General features: G+C 52.4%; 2 protein-coding genes across 2 annotated transcripts in view; one reads left to right on the forward strand and one right to left on the reverse strand.

Moving 5' to 3' along the window:
* The window catches only part of LOC102739031 (serotransferrin), a 54,924-nt gene extending 49,682 nt beyond the window's left edge, over positions 1 to 5,242 (forward strand). Inside the window, 1 exon segment of the mRNA XM_081826679.1 lies at positions 3,976 to 5,242. Coding sequence (XP_081682805.1) covers positions 3,976 to 4,183 — 208 coding nt within the window. The 3' untranslated portion in view covers positions 4,184 to 5,242.
* A 5,434-nt stretch (positions 5,243 to 10,676) lies between these two features.
* The window catches only part of RAB6B (RAB6B, member RAS oncogene family), a 58,830-nt gene continuing 47,782 nt past the window's right edge, over positions 10,677 to 21,724 (reverse strand). Inside the window, exons 3-8 of the mRNA XM_081826672.1 lie at positions 20,562 to 20,615; positions 20,258 to 20,363; positions 18,532 to 18,643; positions 17,407 to 17,500; positions 14,367 to 14,433; positions 10,677 to 12,814 (exon numbers count right to left, since the gene is read on the reverse strand). Coding sequence (XP_081682798.1) covers positions 12,750 to 12,814; positions 14,367 to 14,433; positions 17,407 to 17,500; positions 18,532 to 18,643; positions 20,258 to 20,363; positions 20,562 to 20,615 — 498 coding nt within the window. The 3' untranslated portion in view covers positions 10,677 to 12,749. The remainder of the gene's footprint in view (positions 12,815 to 14,366; positions 14,434 to 17,406; positions 17,501 to 18,531; positions 18,644 to 20,257; positions 20,364 to 20,561; positions 20,616 to 21,724) is intronic.

The raw sequence follows: 21,724 nt of genomic DNA on the forward strand, positions 1-21,724 counted from the left end.
ACTTATTCTGTTTTGTTGATTGTCTTCTGTTTTATAATTCCTTTGTCCCTTTCTTCTCTTTCTTTAATGATTTGTTTGTGGTGTTATTCTCTGATTTTTTTCTTTTTATTTTGTGTATCTACTATAGGTTTTTTCTTTGTGATTACAATGAGAATTTTGTAAAACATAGTATTGGTAATCTTATTTTAAGCTGATAACAGCTTCCACTGCATACAAAAATTGTACACATTAACTTTGTCCCCTTCATTTATACTATTGATTCCACAATTCACATTTTTATCTACAATTCACATTTTTATATTGTATATCCATTAATAAATTATTGTAGTCATAGTTATCTTTAATACTTTCATCTGTAGCTTTTATGCTAGGGTTAAGTGATTTATGTGTCACCATTAGAGTATTAGAGTATTCTGAATTTGAATATACTCTTACTGTTATAGTGAGTTTTATACTTTCATATGTTTTCATGTTGTTAGTTAGTGTCCTTTTGTCTCACCTTGAAGAACTGCCTTTAGCATTTCTTGCAAGGCAGGTCTAGTGGTTATGAATTCCCTCAGATTTTGTGTGTCTGGGAAATTTTTTCTCCTTTATGTCTGATGGGACAGTTTTGCTGGGTATAGTATTGGTGGCAGTTTTTTTCTTTCAGTACTTTGAATATCATTCCACTCTGTACTGGCATACAGAGTTTCTGCCAAGGCTAAGAAATTTAGTCTTATGGGGTTTCCCTTGTTTGCGACTATTGGCTTTCCTCTTGCTGCTTTCAGAATTCTCTTTGACTTTTTGTCAATTTGATTACAATGTGTCTTGGTGAAGCTCTCTTTATGTTTAATCTGTTTGGGGTTCCCAAGCTTAATGGATCTAGATGTTCATTTCCCTTTCTAGATTTAGGGTTTTTCTGTATTATTTCTTTATAAATAAGCTTGCTGTTTGTCTTTCTCTGCTCCTTTTTGGACTGCCATAATGCATGTACTTGCTTCCTTTAATGATGTCTTATAAGTTATGTAGTCTCTCTTTACTCTTTTTTTCTTTTTGTTCTCATTGGGTAACTTCAAATTACCTGCCTTCAGGTTCTCTGATTCTTCTGCTTGATCAAGTCTGCTGTTAAAGATCTCGGAATTTTTCACATCAGTCATTGTGTTCTTTAGCTCGTAGCATAAAAACTTTTTATGGCTTCTCTTTGTTGAGCTTCTCTCTTTTTTTTTTTTTAAGTAGCCTCCATGCCCAATGTTGGGCTTGAACTCACGAACCTGAGATCAAGAGTCTCATGCTCTACCAACTGAGCCAGCCAGGTGCCCCGAACTTCTCATTTTTATTCATATATTACTTTTCTCATTTTGTTGAGTTGTCTGTTCTCTTTTATAGCTCAGTGAACTTCCAAATGATTATTTTGAATTCTTTGTCATGCATTTCATAGATCTCCATTTCTTTAAGGTCAGTTATTGGTGCTTTATTTTGTTCCTTTGATGGGCTTGCTGCTGGAGTGCTTGGGCAGACTGGCTTGGCTGCTAGGTCCATGGGTATGTGGGCCTACTGCCTGGGTTCATGGAAGTGGGCCCGGCACCAGGGTCCACTTGGGTAGCCTGGCCAGGTGCCTGTGTCTACTGGGGCAGGCCTGGTGCTGGGGTCCACTGGGGGTGGTCCTGGAGCTTGGGCCCATAGGAGTGGGTTGGGGCCATGGGGACCAGCCTGGTGCTGGATTCTGTGGCATAATGAGTGTTTACTTTACTGTCCTTCCCCCCAAGTGAAGCATCTCTCTCCATGCTCGCAGGAAAAGTAATGTGGGTCATGTGAAACTGTCCTTCCTATTCTCTTTCAATGCATCCTTTCTTATTTCTGTATAACACCCAGGTGCCGTAATCTTGGACATGGATTCCTTCTCTCTCGTGCATGGGTGGTTATTCAAATTGATGGTTCTGTGAGAAGACTTGTGCTGGAAACTCCTATTCTGCCATCTTGCTGATGTCAGTGTCAGTGGCTTCTGTCCCTTCTGAATGAATGTTTATCATTTTTCCCTTACTCCTGATGGTTACTCTCTTGAGACTATAAATTGCTTGTTGTTAGGCTAAGGAAATTAGAACAACTAGGTGATTTGATTTTTCTAGAAATTCTGTTGCAGTTGTTGGGAATTGGGGGAAAAAGTGATCATAATACTTGTGTATCCATTTTGGTTTTTTCTTTTTAGCAGTATAGTCTATGTATTCCTGTGTTCAAAACATGTCTTTTCCTTAGTCCATTTGCTTTTCACTCTAAAGAGCCATAGAAAAGCAATACAGATGGAAATGCTATATTATAAGGTAGTGAAGTAAAATGTTAAAAGTTGCTAGGTGAGGGGCACCTGGGTGGCTCAGTTGGTTAAGCGACTGCCTTCGGCTCAGGTCATGGTCCCAGAGTTCTGGGATCGAGCCCCACATTGGGCTCCGTGCTCAGCGGGAAGCCTGCTTCTCCCTCTCCCACTCCCCCTGCTTGTGTTCCCTCTCACGCTCTCTCTCTCTCTCTGTCAATTAAATAAATAAATAAAATCTTTAAAAAAAAAAGTTGCTACGTGAGTATCAGTTAAATTAAGAGTCAGATTTTATTTTATTTTTAAAAGTTTATTTTTGTTAGTAATCGCTAACACCCAGTGTGGGGCTCAAACTCATGACCCCAAGATCAAGAGTCGCACCCTCCTCCGACTGAGCCAGCCAGGTGCCCCAGGAGTCTGATTTTAGATTAATCCTGTGTTTGTGAGAATTAGCTCTATCAGCTTTGAAGCATTTTATAGTCTTCTGAATAACAAGGCTAACATATGTTCACATGGCCTTATGGCAAGAGCTGAGTACATGTTATGTTTGGCCTTTTTTCCTTTTTAAGTTTTTTTTTATTGTAAAATATCTTACATATAAAGGGATACATATGACACATATATTCTTTTTTTTTTTTTTTAGATTTTATTTATTTGACAGAGAGACACAGCAAGAGAGGGAACACAAGCAGGGGGAGTGGGAGAGGGAGAAGCAGGCTTCCCACGGAGCAGGGAGCCCGATGTGGGGCTCGATCCCAGGACCCTGGGATCAGCTGAGCTGAAGGCAGATGCTTAACGACTGAGACACCCAGGCGCCCCTTTATATTGAATTTAAAGAATATTAAAATGAATACCCATGGACCCACCACCTTGCTTAGAAGGCCTTAGGGGCTCCTCCCCAATATCTTGAATTTAGTATCTAGAATTTTATATTAATTGTTTTTTAAAATACTTTTTCCATGTGTGCGTGTTTCTTTCTAAACAAGGCATTAGTTTTTCCTGCAGATTCTTCACGAATTTTCATGCAGTCTTACAGCTCCAAGAAATGCTTTTGTTTTGTAAGGAAGCACATTGAGAGCACATTCACTGCTTCTGGATAGCAGAAAAGGGGTGGAAAAAGTAGACATATGAGCATTGCTGTGCACCCTTTTTTGGGGCCAGCAGGTGGCAGTAAGACAACTTAAATTGGGAAGGTTTTCATGGGTAAAGAGGTTGGAGAGTAGTAATTGTGCCCAAACCAGATATGAGAATCTGAAGTTTGTGGTTTTACTAAGCTCTGTATCCACATAGACTCGTGATAAATATAAATACTGCATTTTCCCACACTTAACTTTCAGAGACTTAAGTTATTGTAACACATACAGCATGTATTTAAAAAATATGTTCAAAAATGGCATCATGCTGATGATCCTAGTGGAAGGGGATAAGGGGGCCCTGGGCTGAGAGGTGGTTGGTGTGACCTGGGCACATGATTAAGCTGCTCTCGTCAAGCCAAGTCCGTCTAGACCCCCATCTCTCCTGTCTGAGAGCAATCTATGACTGCAAAGGATTAGTCAACAGTCTTCATAGCATAATTCACAGTTTTATGAGTGCTGAAATGTTTAGGAAAGAGTGTGGCTTCCTAAAGGCCTTTAGTTGTTATATAAAAGTTACTCCTCTCCTTCCTGACTCGTTTTTCTTTTGTCTCGTAGCAACACTTTACGAGTCACCCGTTCTGCTGCCCCCAGCACACTGGACAGTTCCAGCACTGCCCCTACTCAGCTGGGAAAGAAAGGCAAAGAATTTGAGTTCTCGCAGTTGCCCCTCAAAGTGGAGTTCCTGGAGTGCAGTGCCAAGGGCGGAAGAGGGGACGCTGCCGACATCCAGGACCTGGAGAAATGGCTGGCTAAAATCGCCTGAGGGGCGGGGCCGGAGCTCAGGACGGCGGCGGGGGGAGAGAGAGAGAGTGAGAGTGGGTGTGGGTGTGGGTGGGTGGGTGGCTGACAGTTTTGGAAAACAGTGTGGTAGCCTGGAGTTGATAAAGAAGGGGTACAAAATGTAATTAGAAACATTTTCTTGTTCTGGAAACAAATTGTTGTTGAAAGTAACTTGGAATTTTTGTTTTTAAGTTTAGTTCTCCCTCAGTGCTTTCTAGTCACTTACCTGCCTCTGTGTCTTCCCTTGGTTAAGGTTTAGGTTTTGGCCCTTTAGTGAATGCTTGACCTAGGGTTAAGGTCTTTGTGACCAAAACAAGTGGATCTGCATAGAGCGGATATTATCATGAGAGTATGGTTATCATCGGAAAAGTTTCTCATCCTCTGCTTCTGTGTGTTAGTCCCTTTTCCTGAAAACAAACCTGTGTATGGAACCAGTTGATTCCATTTGCCCTTGACATTCATGGGCAGTCCATCCTCTAGTCCTTTGTGAATTCTCAGAGGTGTGGGTGTAGTTACAGTGCAGTCTCCCGACATGGGAAGACAGGTAGGAAACAGCAAGGCTGTGTTGACAGCGGGTCTGTTCTTCATCAGCTTGGTGACTTGTCCACACTCCAGCCTCATAGTACTTAGGTTTCAAAAACATGCCCTGAACCCCCGGAGTCATTCCCAGATGATAGAACTATGAGTGCTACACCCCACATGCCAAGGGTCTAGTGTGGTCTCGTGCTTTCCCTTAATTGAGGAGTATATGAAGATTTAGAAGCTGTTGTGAGTTTTTGGATGGCTGAGGGCTCCTGGGCTACGTTCCTATGCTGTTTGACCAGCCTCTGTTTTGTACTCAGAGCTGGAATGTTAACGGAACACGTGTGAATGAAAGAAGTTCTCCATAGTTTTTTAAAGTGTATATTCACTGGTGGTTAAAAGAAAAGTCAGCTTTTTCAAAGTGATGTTCTTTGTCGTCTTCTTGAATGTTGGCTCTTTTATGGCTTTTATAAGTTATTCATGTGTTACTTAGTAAATAAAACAACCTGTCCGGCTCAAAGCAATTGAATGGAATGGTAGAGTGAGTACAACTGGGAGCCTGTGTTAGAGTGCAGGGCCTGAAGATGGCAGTGTACGCAAGAACAAACTGCTGTGCCTACTTCACACACTCAGGGACAAGCCCCACTGAAGCTTCAGAGGGGACAAGGGTAGCTGTGGGTGAGGGAGAAGCTAGTCCCAGAACAGTGTGGTCAGAGCCATGACAGGAGAGGTGCTCAGGGTGCTCAGCGGGCGGCATGGGCACTTCACCTGGCTGTGAGAGTCAAAGAATAGAAGCATGGAGCCGAAAACATCCCAGGGAGTGTGGTCGCCGTGTGTGTGCACTACAACCCAGCCTCTGCCTTCCCCCCCTTCCCGTGGGTCATCCTAGCTCGGCTCGAGAGCCCTCCAGCCCCCAGCCCTCGATCATACGCCTTGCTGCTCGCCTGTGGAGGAAGTGCAGGCGGAAATGGAGAAGACGTTGAGCCTTGACCCTGGCAGAGTTCTTATTCGAAAGCCTCATTGCTGCTCGTGTTCTTACCGTCCTTTGGATTCTTAGTTTTTGCCCTTATTAGCCAGCAGTAATTCAAGGAGACCGGTAAGAATAATGAATCAGAAATCAACAGAGAATGTGATGAATGTGACACATTCACGTAATCACAGTAGGTGCTCATGTGAATAAAAATCAGTGGCTTCACACTTCTGTTAAGAGGCATGTGTTCTCTTAGCTTCGTTTTGATTTTTTCTGGTTAATAAATTGTTTACTGGGGGAAGCAATACACCAGAAAGGTAAAGTTCTCTCTCAAACAGTGATTCTCAGACGCTGGTGTGCATCAGAATGATCTGTGATGCCCGTCAGACAGCTGTTCTGAGGACCCTGCTCCTAAACGTTGAACTCAGTGGCAGATCTGGTGTGGTCTCGAGTCTGCATGCTCAGTGTGTCCTGTACCAGGCACATGGGACTCCTAGGAGCACCCTCCGAAGTCACCTGCCCTGGAGTATCACATGTGCCTTCAGTAGGCTTGGTTTTTAAGTCCTTTGGGCCACACGCCCTGTTTAGTTTTTCGCACAGGGTATGAAGTAAGCAAGCAGGTGAGAGTCCCTCCCGGGCGCTCTCATCCTGCTTCCTATTCCACTGCTGGTCATCCCATTCTTGTGCGTTTGGGCCAGGATGAGATCATGGTGACCAGTCCTTGGGTGCTGGGAAGGGGTTTCGAGAGGTCCTGTGTGTTCTCTAGTCTGTTGGTATTCTCTTGTGGCCCTGAGGTCCTTCAGTCAAAGTAGTCCCATTTCTCCATGAGATGGGAGGCAAGTGTGGCCAGAATGGGGAGAGATCAGTCATGGGGACTGGCAGACAAGGCACAGCTGTGGGTCATAGATGAGACTGTAGTGGTCTGCACCAGCTCTTTGGGCACACAACGGTGTCTGGGCCCCTGGGTGTGTATGGGTCCTGCCACTTGCTCACGGGCCACCTGATACGAATGACCCCGTTCCTTGCTAAGGGAGAGGTGCCATTATAGGGAGGTGGCTGCGATGAATGTGCCCTGGGCACGCCACTGCTTCTGGAATGGGGTCTTCCACAGGGTATGGAGCACGCGTGCAGAATGAGGGGTTGGGGTGCTGGCCATACTGTTTGTTCCAGCTTTTTTTTCAAGCCCTTTGCCAAGGGTTCTGAGGCCTTGGTAGTCCCTCCACTGCCAGGCACCTGCCCATTTGCTGGGGTCCGAGTCAACAACAGCTGTTGTTAGTGGGGCGTGCCACTTACCTTTTCCCGTGGCTTCTGTCTCAGTGCCTCCTGGGATCCCAGTGTCCCCCTGGGGTCCTGGTACGTGTGAGGCACTGAGTGTTCCGTTGACTTAAGATTATTGTGTTCAACTGAAATGTGTGTTTTTGTGGTATTTTTGGTATATTTGTATATCGGCATACTTATTTTGGCATTTCTGAATTTGAGGTTAGCATAGGATTATCAAAGCCCCTTTCTCCACTCTTGCTCACTGGACACAAATGCAGCTACAGTGATAAGGAAACCCCCCTTGAGCAGCATCCCTCAGTGCCACGCGGGGCATGTCAGACAGGTCATTCACCAACCCTCTGTCATCTTCACGTTTGTGTCTGGGGAATCCCAGGGGGCTCCGTTCTTCTGGCAAGGGCTGGGGCAGCTGGAGGGTTGTGTGTGTCAATGCTGTGTCCTACGTTATGCCCTCCCCTTGCTGTCTCAAGTCCTGTCATCCTGAGCACGGTAATCTTGGAAAAAATGGTGTGGGTTTGGAATAGCTTGCCTCTGGCTTCAGTCTGGTTTGTACGAGTGTGTGCACTTGGGCTGTGAGGCCTCTGCCCCTTGACATCCCTTGGACCTCCTCTACCTCATTTTACATCTGGCAGCCGGAGAAGTTAGGCTTAGTGGGCAGAACATCTATTTCCTGTTCCTCCTAATTTAGAGGTGGCAGATGGGGGGTGTTCCAGAAACTTTAGAACCTTTGAAGGGGAAAGATATGTAGTGAAGTTGAACTCGAAGAATGAGACCTGGTGAACTTGGCTTACTCCGTAGCTCCAGGATTCTCAGCATTTTCAGGCCAGAGCAGTTCTGGGCCTGATCTTGGCCTTTGTGTCCTCTCTGGATTGGTCCCACAACTGTCCAGGCCTTCAGGGCATCTTTTAGTCTGGAGATGACTGACACCTGAAGGGGCCTCTCAGGGATGTTCTCTAGTGTGGGGACAAGCAGGAGGTGGTATGTGGCTGCTTGGTGTCACCTGGAGGATGATTATGGTGCACCTTAAATTCTTTAAATGGCTTTCTGGAGATCACCAGAAGGGAGAGAGATTCAGTCCCCACACCCACCCTTCAAAACCCCAGCCATGGCAAGTGGAGACCAGGGATGACAGAAGTTATCACACTGCCCTGAGTCTCAGTTCGGCCTGGGGCTTCCCTCTCCATGAGCCTTTAGGCAGAGTGATGGAAATGAGTGACCCTTCCACCTCATTAGTGTGTCTGAGGCTGTGGAGGGCCCAGGTGAAGAGGAGGAAGCAGAGGGCTCTGGGTGGCAGGCCTAGCCCCCAGACGTGGGATGATGGTTTGTGGAGCAGGCACACGAGGAAATCTGTTTTGGCGCAGCCCTCCCCCCTCCCCTGGCCCCCCATATGTGACTGCACCACTTAGAAACATTGGACAAGATGTTTTGTGTTGAGAATCAGGACAGTTTATTGTTTGCTCAACATGCTGAGTCTTCCACATTTTACACAGTTTTTATGTAAAGTCAATGTGGCCATTTATGCCTGCTGAGCCAGTAAACGATGGAAATGCCACCCTCTGTGTTCCTCATGGCCAACCACTTTCAAGGGGATGGGTGCAGGTAAGTGAGGGGACAAGCTGACACACCACACGATGCAAGCTGGCCTTCCGCGTCTGGAGGCTTCCCACTGGGAGGAAGTTTCCAAACCCCACTGCAAGGATAAGCCATGCCCTGCGGGGAGTGTCAGCCACACAGGGATCTGGCACCGAAGAGTTTACACATGAGAGCCCAAGGTTTTGGAACACCTAGATAGTTCATTTCAAACAAAAACTCAAAAGGGTGCCCTGGTCTGTGGGTGCCCATTGACAATCAGAGTGGACTTGGGGACTGGCCCTTCTTGGCAATGGAGGAGTGTGAAATGGACATGCGTTCTTTCCCAGCTCACTCAGCTATGCTGGCCAGAGTCCTCAGCAGAGGTGGTCTGAGGAGCCCCCGTGCCCGGCAGCCCTTTACGTGCAAGTGCACGGTCACATCTGCACACCCAGGTTGGCGATGATTGAAGAATGGAAACACCTTGGCTCTGACCGCTTCTGGCTCGCTGGGTGACCAGAAGCAAGTGGCCCTTCTCTGCCTCTGAGACCGCCGCGTCCTGCTGCCGTAGCTAGGGGGCGATGCCGCACGTGCTCGGGGGAGAGGTAGTTTGGAAATTAGTGAGCGTACAGCCCTGCTTGGTTGACGCACAAAAACTTCTCTGCTCGGCTGCCCCTCACGTGGCTCGGATGGGACTCGGTCCTTGGCTACCTGTCCTCACATCCTGACACCCTCACCTGCCTTCTGCCGTGTGAAGGAATGAGGCTGCTGTGCCTGCAGGACACCGAAGCCAGCGGCGCCGTTCTGTCACAGCTGGTCCTTGAGGGCAGGGGCTCCCAGCGCCGGCTTGCCGTTGAGAGGCCGGAGACGCTGCACTCGAGATAAGTCTGTACGCTTAGCTGCTGCCGTTTTCGTTCTTGTTTCTGTTGCCTGAGACTCTTGAACCACCTGGCCTTGCCCCTCAGACCCGGGAGCATGCAGACAGAAGAGAGCGGTGACAGTGACGGCAGAGAGGCCTCTGACCTAGAGGGGCTTGCTCACAACAGCCCGGCTTGCTGACGCAGACTCTACGCCGCACTTCTCACACTTAAGCTGCTGACATCACACCCTCACTCTGGCACGTGTGTGCATTTCTAAACACGCTATCTGCTCCTGCATCTTACGCTGTTTTTCAGATGCCTGTGGAATAGGGGCTTTACTGACATCTTTTGAGACACCCCCCCCCCCAAAAAAAGAAAAAGGGCCTGAAGAGGACTCTGGCCATCTCCTTAGGGAGGGGACTGAAGGATGGCTTTGCCTCAGGCTAGCCCATCTGGATTCGGCTGGGATGTCACACTCGCTGGGGATGTGGAGGCAATTTCATCCCCTCTTCTTCAAGGGAATCTGATCATTTTATTACTGAACCTTAAATCCCAAGTCAAGATACCACCTACAGGCAAGAGAACAGTGATGGCAGCTGCTCAACATGAGAGCCAAGGAACCAACCCACTTCTGTGCAAGAGATCTGGCTACCTCAACAGGCCAGGAAGTGAGGGGTGGGAATCAGGCCTGAGAGAAGGAGGGTCATGGAATGGCGTGGCACCACTAAGACGGGAGGGCAAGAGGAGACAACTGCCCTCGCCTCAAGCCTGCAGGGCTGGGGAGAGCCTGGACTCGAGAGAGGACCTTGTGTACATGCTAGGAAGGCAGGGCTCACCGAGGCCACATCAAGCCATGTGACATCTACCGCATCTCTCACTGTTCCTAGGCTATGATGGAAAAAAGTGTTCGTGGTGCCTTAACTATGTGTGCACATGAGAAGGGAATGGGAGTTTCTCCTTTGTTTTTACAGGAATGTTTAAGAAAAGCTACTCTTTAGTACCAAGAAAATGAGAATCCACCATACATTCATTCCCTGGGACCCAATGCAGATCCCAGCAAATGGGGCTGTCCCAGAGGCCAAAAGCAACGGGCCTCACTGCCAGCCAGGCCGGACGTTGTAACATGGACTCCTATAAATTCTCACGAGGTAAGTAAGCACTCTTCCAACAAGCACCACTTGGGGGCGGGGGTGCCATGGTGGGAGGGACTGGCCCACATGGGCATGCACACCGATGCATATAAGTAGAGAGAGAAATGGTGCACATATTCCCATGGCTATTTTTGCCTGTAGTTGAACACATCTATGCATTAGTTTATTGATGGCAAGACAATCACAAGTTTTTTGACAATATTAAGTATTTCTTATTTCAACACGTTGCAGTACTTTTGAATTTCCAAAACTGTTATCACAATGCAAGTTCCAACTTGAGAGCAGGAAAAACAAGAATATACATTGAGCACGTGTATCTCTGTGAGAATGTGTGTGGAAGGTGTATACACAAGTCTATCTCTATATATAATTATGTACACACATATAAAAACTAAACACATTGACACTGGAATTACGTTCATACATCAGTCTTTGCCTTCTGGAAGAGGAGCTCAGTGAGAATCCTGCTTCCTCTCTTCTTCACCTGAAGATAAATTCCTCTCTAAACAACAGCTCTGTCATATAGTCTCCTTAAGCTGAGAGTGTGTGACAGGCCCACCGGACAAATACCAGTGAGTCCTGTCTACTTATTGGCTGCCATTTTGGATTAGTTTCTGAGAAGTTCCAAAATTCACTGCAGTAACTTGTTGGAGTCCTGCTTTGTGGAGGAATCCCACCCCACCCCACCCCCTCCCAGATGGTCATTTAGCTCACCTAGGACACGCCCGACAGCAGTCTGGAGGCAGAGACAATGCCAGCTTGGAGGGCAGGGTTTTGGGCCAGAGTTGCTGCCTACTGCCTGGCTCTATGCAGGCTCGGTTCAGTACGTCTGGGTCTATTTGGAACGCGGCCCCATGGGTTACATCACTTAGAATTCTCTTGAGAGACTTTTACAGGCCCTCAGGACTAAGCCCTTCTCAGAAAGGAGTCGAAATGGCAAGGATGGCTCTCTCTGGGCAGCCTTCTGGAGACCCCACGTCAGCAGCACCCTCAGGCAACCAGAGCGCTGCTACAATATCCTCAAAGGTACGTGCACAATGATTACAACTGCATGATGCCGGTGGGGCAAGTCAGCTTTTCCAGAACAGCACTCAACAGTATTAGCAACCGAGGATCTGAACATGAGTCTTCAAGGTGGCGGTACTGCGGTCGACCCCCCTTCCCCAGTCACAAACACCGTGTGATACAGGCTCTAGCTTCCCTGTCGTGTAAGGACGAGGGCTTCCGGGCAGCACACAATGAGTTTCTTTTGGCCCTTCCCTTAGATTCAACCCAGACATGGGTGCTGACCGCTGGGAAGATTGGTTAGAACGTCTTCAGAAACACACATGGTGCCCCAAGGCTATGAACCACAGATCTACTTGTACAAGCCCATAGTTGCCAACAGCGCCCCGTCCTTCCTTCCGACGACCTCTTGCTCTGCCAATCACTGAGGGGGCCACAGAGGACACAGGCTGCCTGTGGCAAGTACTCTCCACCCCTTCAAGGCTTGTCAGGGAGGGGAAGGGAGAGGCAGGAGTAATTCCAGTAAGGCCTCCCGCTGGGCTCCCTGCCGTCCACAAGGCCTTAATTCAGCTCAGGACCATGGCTGATGTCCCACTCTGGCCACAGAAGGAGGACAGAATTAAAAGTTGCCTCTTTAGAGGCTGTTTTGTTCAGTGTTTGATTTAGCCAGGTAGGGCCTGTTTGGTGGGTGGGGCCTGGGATTGGAGCCTAATTAAGTTGCCCCATTAATTGTAATTTATCGGGCTGGGGTGGAAGGAGGGCAGAGGTGATGAACCATTCAAAGAGGGCAGGAAGGAGGAGGTGTGTGGAAAATGTTCTCTGTAAGTTTACAAATATACAAAAACAAAAAGCACATATTTTAAATAAAAATGACTACATTTTTATCTGGCAAAAAGTTGTATACACATGATTTAAATTTTTTTTTTTTAATTTTAACAGTTTTTGGCAATCTTAATAAAGTACAATATATTACAACCAAACCAAAAAATAGTTGTTTAAGTAACAGCTGTTAAGAGTGACGTGATCCCTGATGCCCAGCCTCCCTCCCCACCCCACCCTACTCCCAGAGACAGAGAGAAAAGAAAAATCCTCCCATCCTGATAAGCTCCTTTCCCACCCCCCTTAGGAAGCTAACCAATAGGAAGCAACACAACAAGCGAGTAGTGTTAAAGGAAGCCGGCCGGGCAGGCTGCATTAGCAGGAGCAGCCTCCCTCGCTGGCTGGAGGCTCCTGGGGCTTGTCCAGCTTGATGTCGATCACTGCAGGGGGCCGGGCTAAGGAAGATGACTGCCAAGAAGCTGCCACCCTGGCTCCTGTCCCTGGGCACCCCTCAGCTGCCCTGTGCAGGTGCTCCATCCTTGCACAAATACCTAGGGACTCCGGTGTTTGCTGGGCCTGGGGAGGAAGGATGCAGGGTCACCGGCTCCCACCCCTCTTCTTCACACAACCCCTCCCCCTCACCCACCAGAAGCAAAGCCGGTCTTGGGCTGTGGGATGACCACGTAAACACGGGCACAACAGGCCCTTCCTCAGAAGCCTTCCTGGTCCAGGGCCCCAGCCTTGTCAGCAGTCCATCCCATCCTCAAGTGCACTGGAAGTGGACAGCCTGCTGGCTACACGTGGATTCCCACGTCTGAGCGCAGGCCTAGGGGGGCCTTGCCCTAGCCAGTCACTGCCACGGTGACCCCTCGAGTTCTAGTCAGAGTGTGTCACTTAGACTCCGAGGATGCTGCGGGGGGGAAGCCACAGCCCTGGGAAAGGCCTCCAGCCCCTCCCACGGGTGCTCTGGGGACTGTGGGCGGGAGGAGTACCCGTCAGAACCACCCGAGGAACGGGTTCAGAATGCCCAGCCAGGCTGCTGCGCCCCGTGGGCCCGCTGTGGGGCGGTACCGGGCGACGGACAGGGTGGATGTGCAGGGGGCGCTGCCGTGGGGCCTGCTGCGGCCGTCCTACAGGTGTTTTCATGGCCCCTGTTTAAGGACTATGGGGAGACTCTTTTTGGCTTTACGTACTATAAAGGGCCAGGCTTCTAAAGACCCCATTTTCCCTCCTTGCCACTCTGGCCATGGCATATATTTTCAGTATGACTTTCTCTCTGACATTCCCTATTTTTATTTTCCCTACACCTACACAAATAACATTTTTCTCTTGTGTATATATACATGAACACATTTTTTTGTTAACATGGCAGAGTATAAACAAACAACCGCCTTCCTTCCCACTGGGCCAATCAGACTACCTCTCTGAACCTCCATTTCAGCTTGGGTGTGGTCTGAGGTTTGGGGCGGGCTGTGCGAGTGGCCGCAGACCGTGTCCCACAGAGCATTGGGCGCTCGGGGGCTGTGCAGGGCCGGGCCCAGGGAGCGGGCAGGACATGGGAGGAGGTATCTGTTGGGGAAACGGGCTCATGGAGACTAGGCTGAACCGTGTTCTGGGTGTACAGAAGCCTTCCATGCAGTGGAGGGTCTACTGGTACCCTTGAAATACAAAGTGATGCTCACTGTGAACATGGGCAGTTACTATTTCTCACTCCCCGCCCCACATGATCATTCACATCCATCTGGTACCCCCCCCCATCGATTTGGAAATAGAAACTTAAGACTGTTCGAACTGGACGAGGTCTTAAAGCCCTTGGAGTTCAGCCTTGTCCCGGTCCAGAGGAGGGCCCACACCATACCCCTCAGCAGGGAAGGATGGGCTGGAGACCAGGCGTGGGCTCGCCCACTGTTCTAAAGTACTAAGTGAATACGTCGATGGATAAATTGCCTTCTCCAGCACATCTTTCACTCACTTATCAAAGGAAAAGGATACTCCCTTCTTTGCTTTTCTCCTGGACATTCTCCATTCCAGGCAGAGCTGACGCCACACGTCGGAAGAGCTGGAGAGAGGGGGAGATGCAGCATGAGCCCCTGGCCCCGTCCTTCCTGCCCCCACTCTGTCTCCACCCTCTTGCCTCTTCTCGTCCTGACCCGGGGCCTTGTTCTCTTGTCCTGCTAACTGTGCCCTGGAGGGCAGGGGCTGCACCTAACTTCTCCCTCCCTTGCCCCTAGGGCCTGTCACAGGTCTGGGCCCTGACAGGCCTCTCACCTAGGCAGGCTGTCCACGGGTCACCAGGAGCTGAGCACGGGTCATGCCGACTGTACGGGGCCTGCCCCGGTGCACAGCGTGCTCTAGGCCCTGGGAGGCAAGCGCTTAGGCGGGCTCCTGTTCCACTGCCTGTGCGGGCACCAGGTCTGGGGAATCAACTTTTGACCTGCCCTGGAGACAAATGACCCTCTCCTCACGGGGGGCCTGCGGGTCCACAGGCACGGAGGCAGCAGGGTGCTGGGAGCCAGGGCCGCGCAGTCACATTGGAAGGAGACATTTCGAAGAGAAAAAGCATACAGGACTGTGAATGTGATGCTGTGGGTTTGTTCGGATGTGGGTGTTAGTGTGACGTGTATGTTGTGTGTAGAGGTGTATGTGTGGAAAATGTGGATGTGTGTGGGGGGGTGTGTGTGTGAATTTGTGTAAGTGGGGGGGAATGTGTGTAGAGTGTGTGCTCATGTGCGGTTTCTGTGTAAGTCTGTGTAAGTGCACAGGGAGAGCTGTGTGGTGTGTGCGTGCATGCGCACTGGGGCAGGGGTAGGTGGGATGTCAGGCAGGGCAGACATGGAACCTAGGAGGTGACAAGTACAAAACACAAGTATAAGGTACCAGAAGATTCTGAACACCCCCTTTCCCCCCCATATACTCCAACTTCGGGGACTGCGTGAGCTAAGGAGGGCGCGTCTGGTTCATGCTCTCACCCTAGGGCCCAGCTCTGTGGGGAGCACCTAGGCTGGGTGACAGGGCCAAAGGTGGTGAGGGCCTGAGTGGGGAAGTCACTGGTGGGCCTGGTAGGGTATGGGATGTGGGCAGGATGCAGAGGGGGTTCAGAAGTGGGGCAGAAAGAAGTGAGCCAGGGTGGAGAGGGCCAGGTCACTCCTGAGCTTTCCTTCATGGCCTTGCCCCAGGCAGCCCTGCTCTGCCTGTCTGTCTGTCAAAATGGTCACAGCCTCTGCCAGTGGCCAAACTGCCAGTTAGAAGGAAACTCCTGGGGTCACATGTGGGGCTCTGAGAGCAGATATGATCAGGCTTAGAGTCCAGGAGTCTGCACTGCATGAAGACTTCCTCTGAGCCACAGAGTCTGAACTGACCACATTTAATTCCTGCTTAGGCCGACACCTGGGTTCCAGAGCATTCTGAAAAGGGAGGCATCGGTGTCTCCCTGCCCCTGACCACTAGGGCAGAAGCTACCTGCCTTATGGACTGCTGCCCACTGCTTCCGGGAGGCGGGGCTTGCCATCAGGGCCACACAAAGCAGCAACCCAGTGCCTCCTACGTGCCTCCAGGGACAGGTAGCCCCTGCTCTAAGAGACACCGGAGCGGCACTGGGAAGGGCGTGGGCGTGAGCAGAGCCACGCTGAGGGCGCTCTAACTGGGGAGGAAGGCCCTGAGACCTGGGGGCTATGGGGCCCCTCATTCTGTCTCCGCTCCTCTGCCACCTTCCCCAATGCCACGGGCACTGCCCCTGTCGGGTGAACCGTCACTGTATCCAGGCCAAGAGCTGACGGGCAGCTTGTATAGTGCTCCCAGGCACTGCTCAGGGCGGCAGGGCAGAAGGGACCCCCCCCCGCCGGCCAAGCCATGCTCCACACTCAGAGTCCCCTCCCCATGCCACAGCACCCCTCCTGCCGCACCTTTGCTCAGGCGTTACCCTTTGTCTGGAACACCCTCCCTCCTCACCCCTTCAAGCTCTCTGTTCCTTGAAGGCAGGGGCTCCTAACCTTTTGTGAACCAGAGACCTCTCTGGCACGTCTGCTGAGCCTATGGGCTCCTCATAAGTGTGTGAAGTCAGTGACGCAGGAGTACGGAGGAAACCATTCACAATTGAAATACGCTCGAAAATCTTTGAAGACACCAGTTGGTTAGCAGCAGCATCTGTGCTTCCGGCCGCAGGTCAAGTCACACAGTCCCCCCACCCCCCCACCCCCCAGCGAACTGGAGCGGTGACGCACGTAAAGGCCAAGAGACCTGTAACACCGCGAGGGGACAAGAGAACGGCTGGGGTCTGTACTGTGATCAAGCCACAGGTGCCACCACGAGCACAGAGTCCTGCCGCCTTCATTCACGGCTGAAGGAGGTGCTGCAGGGCCGTCACAGGTGCGTGAAGATGGAGGGGTGGCTCTTTCCGACCCAAGTCCGCTCACCTGCGGACTCCCATCCTTGGGGGTCCGTGGACCTAGGGAAGCCCCCAGCTGCGAGGCTCAGCCGTAACCTCCTCCACGGCTTCTCTGATCGTCCTGATTTCCTGGGCCTCTTGCCCACCCCCCCACCCCCCCTCCGCCCACTCCAAGCTCCAACAGCACCAGGGCGGGCTCCTCTCTCCAAGCCCGCCTGGCCCTCTGCAGCCCTGAGGACTTGCCAAGTGCAAGGCATGAACCCCCAAATGCTAGTCGGATTGAATTTCCCATACCCCCATCCCAAGTGAGGTAAGATGCTAGGGAGATGCTGCTTCTCTCACCAGGAAGTTGGTGGCTGGACACCCAGCATGTTACGGGGCCACGCGACTGGTTGCTGTGTGGTGGCTAAGGATGACATGCTCCGGACATGTCCGGAGAGTGAGTGCTCTTACCCTCTCTCGTGCTTTCCCAGCTCTAGGGTTAGCTTGTTTCCCATTAGGTGGGGTTCATGGTGCTCTGGTTGCTTGCCCCAACCTGGTCACTGGCCCCTCAGGGCAAGTTGGAGCCGAGCCCGTGACTGACCGGGCTGGAAGCCACACATGGTCCCTTGGCCAGGCCGGCCAGAATCAGCGCCAGGTGCATCCTACCTGCTTCACATTGTAGCCGGTCTTTGCGCTGGTCTCGATGAACATGACGCTCAGTTCTTTGGCGCGCTGCTCCCCCTCCTCGATAGTTATCTGCCTGTGAGTGAGGGGAGATGGGAAAATAAGCCCCCGGTAGAGGCGGAGGGAGCAGCCTGAGATTAGGAGGGCCTAGCCCCCGAGTCAACCCTGAGGACAGGGCTCGGATCCAGGGCCCCGTCCAGGACGAAGGGCACGGGGCCACAGCAGGACACCAGCTTCTCCCCCATCTCCCTTCCATGGTGCCTCCCAGCTCAGGAGCAGGCCCTGCGGCAGGCGGTGGACCTTCCCAACAGTCAACAGGACCGTCCCGTGCGCCTGTGTCTAGAAAGCACTTCGAACCACACAGCGCCTCTCAGGTGGTGTCATCAGTCCCCTTCTCCACAGGAGGACAGTTAAAAGTGACTGCCTGCAGGTTGTACTGAGAGGTACTTAGCAACAGAACCGGGCTTTGAGTCCCATTTCCCTTGCTTCAAGGACAGGACTCCAACGAAGCAGGCTCTAAGTCAGATAATTCTGTAGGTGGCCGGAGCACGCTCCAGGCGGAAGCAGTCCAGACCTGTTGCTTTATCTGCCCAGGCTGGGTGCCGTGAGAGAAGTGGACGAATGGATGCGGGCGGCACCTGGGTCAGCCCCGTCTGTGCACTGGCGGCAGAGCAAAGAGGAAATTCTGCATGGTCACACCTGGCGATCAGAACCCTCACCCCGGCACAGGCATTTCGTGGGGGCAGAGACACCAAGCAGAAGCAGAAGCCACCGGGGGCCCGAGGGACTGCCGTCTGCAGTGGCGCTGTGGCCACGGCCGGGCCCCAGACCGCACACTGCTGTGTGGGGCCGGGCGCGCAGAGCTCCATGCAGACCTCTCGCGGAGGCGCGCCCCTGCACACAGTGGAAGGTGGGGCTGCAGAGCTGAGCCGCTGTGGGCAAGGGTCTGCCAGGTGCTCTCAAAGCCTCCAGTGTCCCCAGGGGGCCTTCCTCCGATGCATGGGGACAGGTCGGAAGCACAGACTCACCACTACGCATCCCAGCTGCAGGGGAGCGGAGGGTGGGCCAGGCCTGCCAGCACGCTGCACCTCGCACCCTCACACCTACCTCTTGTCGGCCAGGTCCGTCTTGTTGCCCACCAGCATGATGATAACATCGCTGCCCCTCTCTGTCCTGACATCGTCGATCCACTTAGAGGTCTGCTGGAAGGAGTTGAGATCTGGAAGTGGAAGGTGGGGAGACAGCAGAGTGAGAGTCAGCCTGAGCAGGTAGAGGGCAAAGGTGGGAGGGAGCATGAGACCAGGAGCAGGAGGGAGGGGGACTGTGCATGCTCACACCCAGACCAGTGAGTCGGGGCCTAGTTCTAGCGGGGGCTGTGGGGGAGGGGGAGCATGAGTGTCTGTGGAGCTCCTGCCCCAGGGCCCTGGAGAGACCCTCATGTTGCTGAACCACCCCCTGGGTTGGGGGGGTCACCCTGCTGGAAGGTCACTGTCATGATCTGCTACACAGACTAGTGGTTTTAGGGGCCCACCTGAGAATCAGACCTGACTTTGGGGGCTCAGAGCAGAGTGTGAGAAATGGGTGCACTGGACTTGGCTGAGCTTGGAAACGTGTGTGCTCGTGTGTGTGTTGGTGGGGGACCAGGGCAGCCCCTGGGGGAGGAGGGCCCTACACAGTGGTCTCCCACTGACGGGGGTGGCGCTCGGGCAAGACCAGACTTTCCAAGGAGAACCCTCAGGATCTGCAAGTAAGAGGAGGGGCAGGGTGGCCCCAGGAGAGACAACAGCACAAGAGGTAAGGCCATTTCAGGGCAGCCCTCTCCTCAGTCAGAAGATGTGACAGGCCTTGGGGAGTGGTAGCAGGGCAATGCCCAGCACTCAGCAGCCCACACGCCCGAGGGGAGGAGAGGGAGCCTATCCCAGGAAGCCTCGGTTTCCCCCAGCCTGCTCTCCCTCCTGCTCACGTCAGGCTGCATGAACCCAGGCTGAAGGGCCCAGCTCCCACCTGTACTCAAGGTGTGGGGGGGCCCGCGGTCAGAGGGAGGCGTGGAAAGGGGAGATGGGCAGAGCCAGGGGCAGCGGGCTCGAAGCCTCCCTGTGTGATTTCGGTGCTGTGGACAGCACCCAGGCTGTCTCCCACCACAGCTGTGACCACAGCACAAGGGCTTACCAGGTGTGTTCTGCGACACCTGCCTGGGCAGCTGAGCCTCTGCACCAACCCCTCCCCCCGCCCCCCACGATGAGTCTTCCTCAGGGCTCTGCAGTTCTCTCAAGAACTCGCCCTGGCCAGAAGAGCCACACGGGCTGGGAAGCGCAGCCCACCCACGGCTCTCCAGACCTGCTCGGCCTCCCCTCCCAGGACAGCCTACGAGGAGCTGGGCTGCCGGCTGACAAAACAATGGCTGCTGGGTCACGGCTGGCCCAGACACCAGTGTCTTCTCCCTTCCTGACCCATAACACACACAGGTCACTCCATAGGGGTCTTTCTGGCCGTCAGGGCCAAGGAGGGCATGGCAGGGTGGGGTGGCAGCAGGACCAGCTCACCTGTGCTCACCTCTACACACAGCCCCCTGCTCTGGGCAGGGCCAACTCAATCCCATACACCCAGGCCTGTCACAGGAGGGTGGGGGAAGGTGGAAAACATGCTGGTGTTCGAAGGCAGCTCACCCCCCACCGCCAAGGCCCTGTCTTCCTGCAGTCAGAAGACAAGCATACACAGCATGCGCGTGTGCACACACGTGCGTGTACACCTGTGTAAGCGTGCGCACACACACACCCAGGCCCTGGAGCCTCTGTGAGCCACCCTCCCTCTGGCAGCCGGGACCCACACTCACTTGTGATGTCGTACACCACCACAGCCACGGTGGAGTCCCGGATGTAGCTGGGAATCAGGCTGCGGAACCTCTCCTGGCCGGCTGTGTCCCAGAGCTGCAGCCGCACCTGTCACAAGGGGGGCCGGGGGGGTCAGTGTAATCCTCATGGTGGGGTGGGGGCTGGGGGAGGACCCCGGGCCTGGGACGCGGCCCCTGCCGGCTCTGCGGTAGGCAGGGGCTCTCTCAGTGGTGCCCGGCTAAAGGCTCCAGCTGGTAAGTCCAAAGGAGCCCTCCCTGTGCTTCTGTTCTAAAGTCAGGCACTCACCGTACGATCCTCCAAGTACATGGTTTTTGACAAGAAGTCAATCCCAATGGTGGCCTATTAGAGAAAAACACAGAAAGGTTAAAACTGAAAAGTCTTCCAGGCAAAGGGGCAAAAGCTCAGCGATCCAGACAGTGATAGCCAGCTAGAGAGGAGACACCCATGCCAAGCCTAAGGCAGGTCCTGCTCTGCTATCCCTGCCTGCCCCCCACACTCAACAGTGAACCCAGTCATGTCTCTCAGAGGAAGTGGGTTGGAGCTAAGTAAGGATGAGGACAGGTTTTCAGGAAGGTACAAAAGTGCTTTGTGAAGGGGACAAGAGGACCAGGTGAGGAGGCTTCCCCAGGGTCAAGGCCACTGGCAGGTGTATCTCCTGCCCTCCTCAGGTGGAGGCCTCGAGGAACAAGGAACTGGGTGGTCTCCCTGCCCAAGCTTGCTTGACCTCACCGGCTCCCACCCTCACAGCCTCCCCGCGAGGCTGCTGGAATTCAGATACCCAGGCTCGAGTTCACCACTGCCCCCAGCAGGCAGGGGCGGAGTGGGCAGCAGGGCAGCTTGCTGCTGTGTGGGCAGCAGAGACCAGCTGGCCTTCCTCAGGGCCATCACAAACCACCCAGAGCAGCATCTTCCTGGGAAACCCCACTGACCCTTTCCTACCCAAACCAACGTATCAGGAGCCAACTGTCCCCAGCATACCTAGGCCATACCTGTGCACTCTCTTTCCTGGCACTGGGGAGAGGCGGCTGGGCAGGGTGCAGTCAGCCTTGTGGCCAGATGGCCGGGACCCACCACTCACTCACTGTGTGACCTCGGGCAGGCCACCTAACCTCTCTGGGCTCACCTGCCCACAGCATCTACGATAAGAGCTAAGATGCTGTTGGCGTGAAATGGAGATGTCACTGCTATGTAGTTAATAATAATGAAGACTCAGACATAGCCTGAACGTCCAGGACACTGATTAAGTACAGCATGGCACACCCATGTGATTAGAATCCTTGGTAGCCATTTAAAATCATGACTCCACCCCCAAACTGCTAGAACTCATACAGGAATTCAGTAAAGTGGCAGGATATAAAATCAATGCACAGAAAGCAGTGGCGTTCCTATACACCAACAACAAGACAGAAGAAAGAGAAATTAAGGAGTCGATCCCATTTACAACTGCA

The sequence above is a fragment of the Leptonychotes weddellii genome, chromosome 1, assembly GCF_054177405.1.
Source record: "Leptonychotes weddellii isolate Sample4059 chromosome 1, ASM5417740v2, whole genome shotgun sequence".
NCBI classification, from domain to species: domain Eukaryota; kingdom Metazoa; phylum Chordata; class Mammalia; order Carnivora; family Phocidae; genus Leptonychotes; species Leptonychotes weddellii.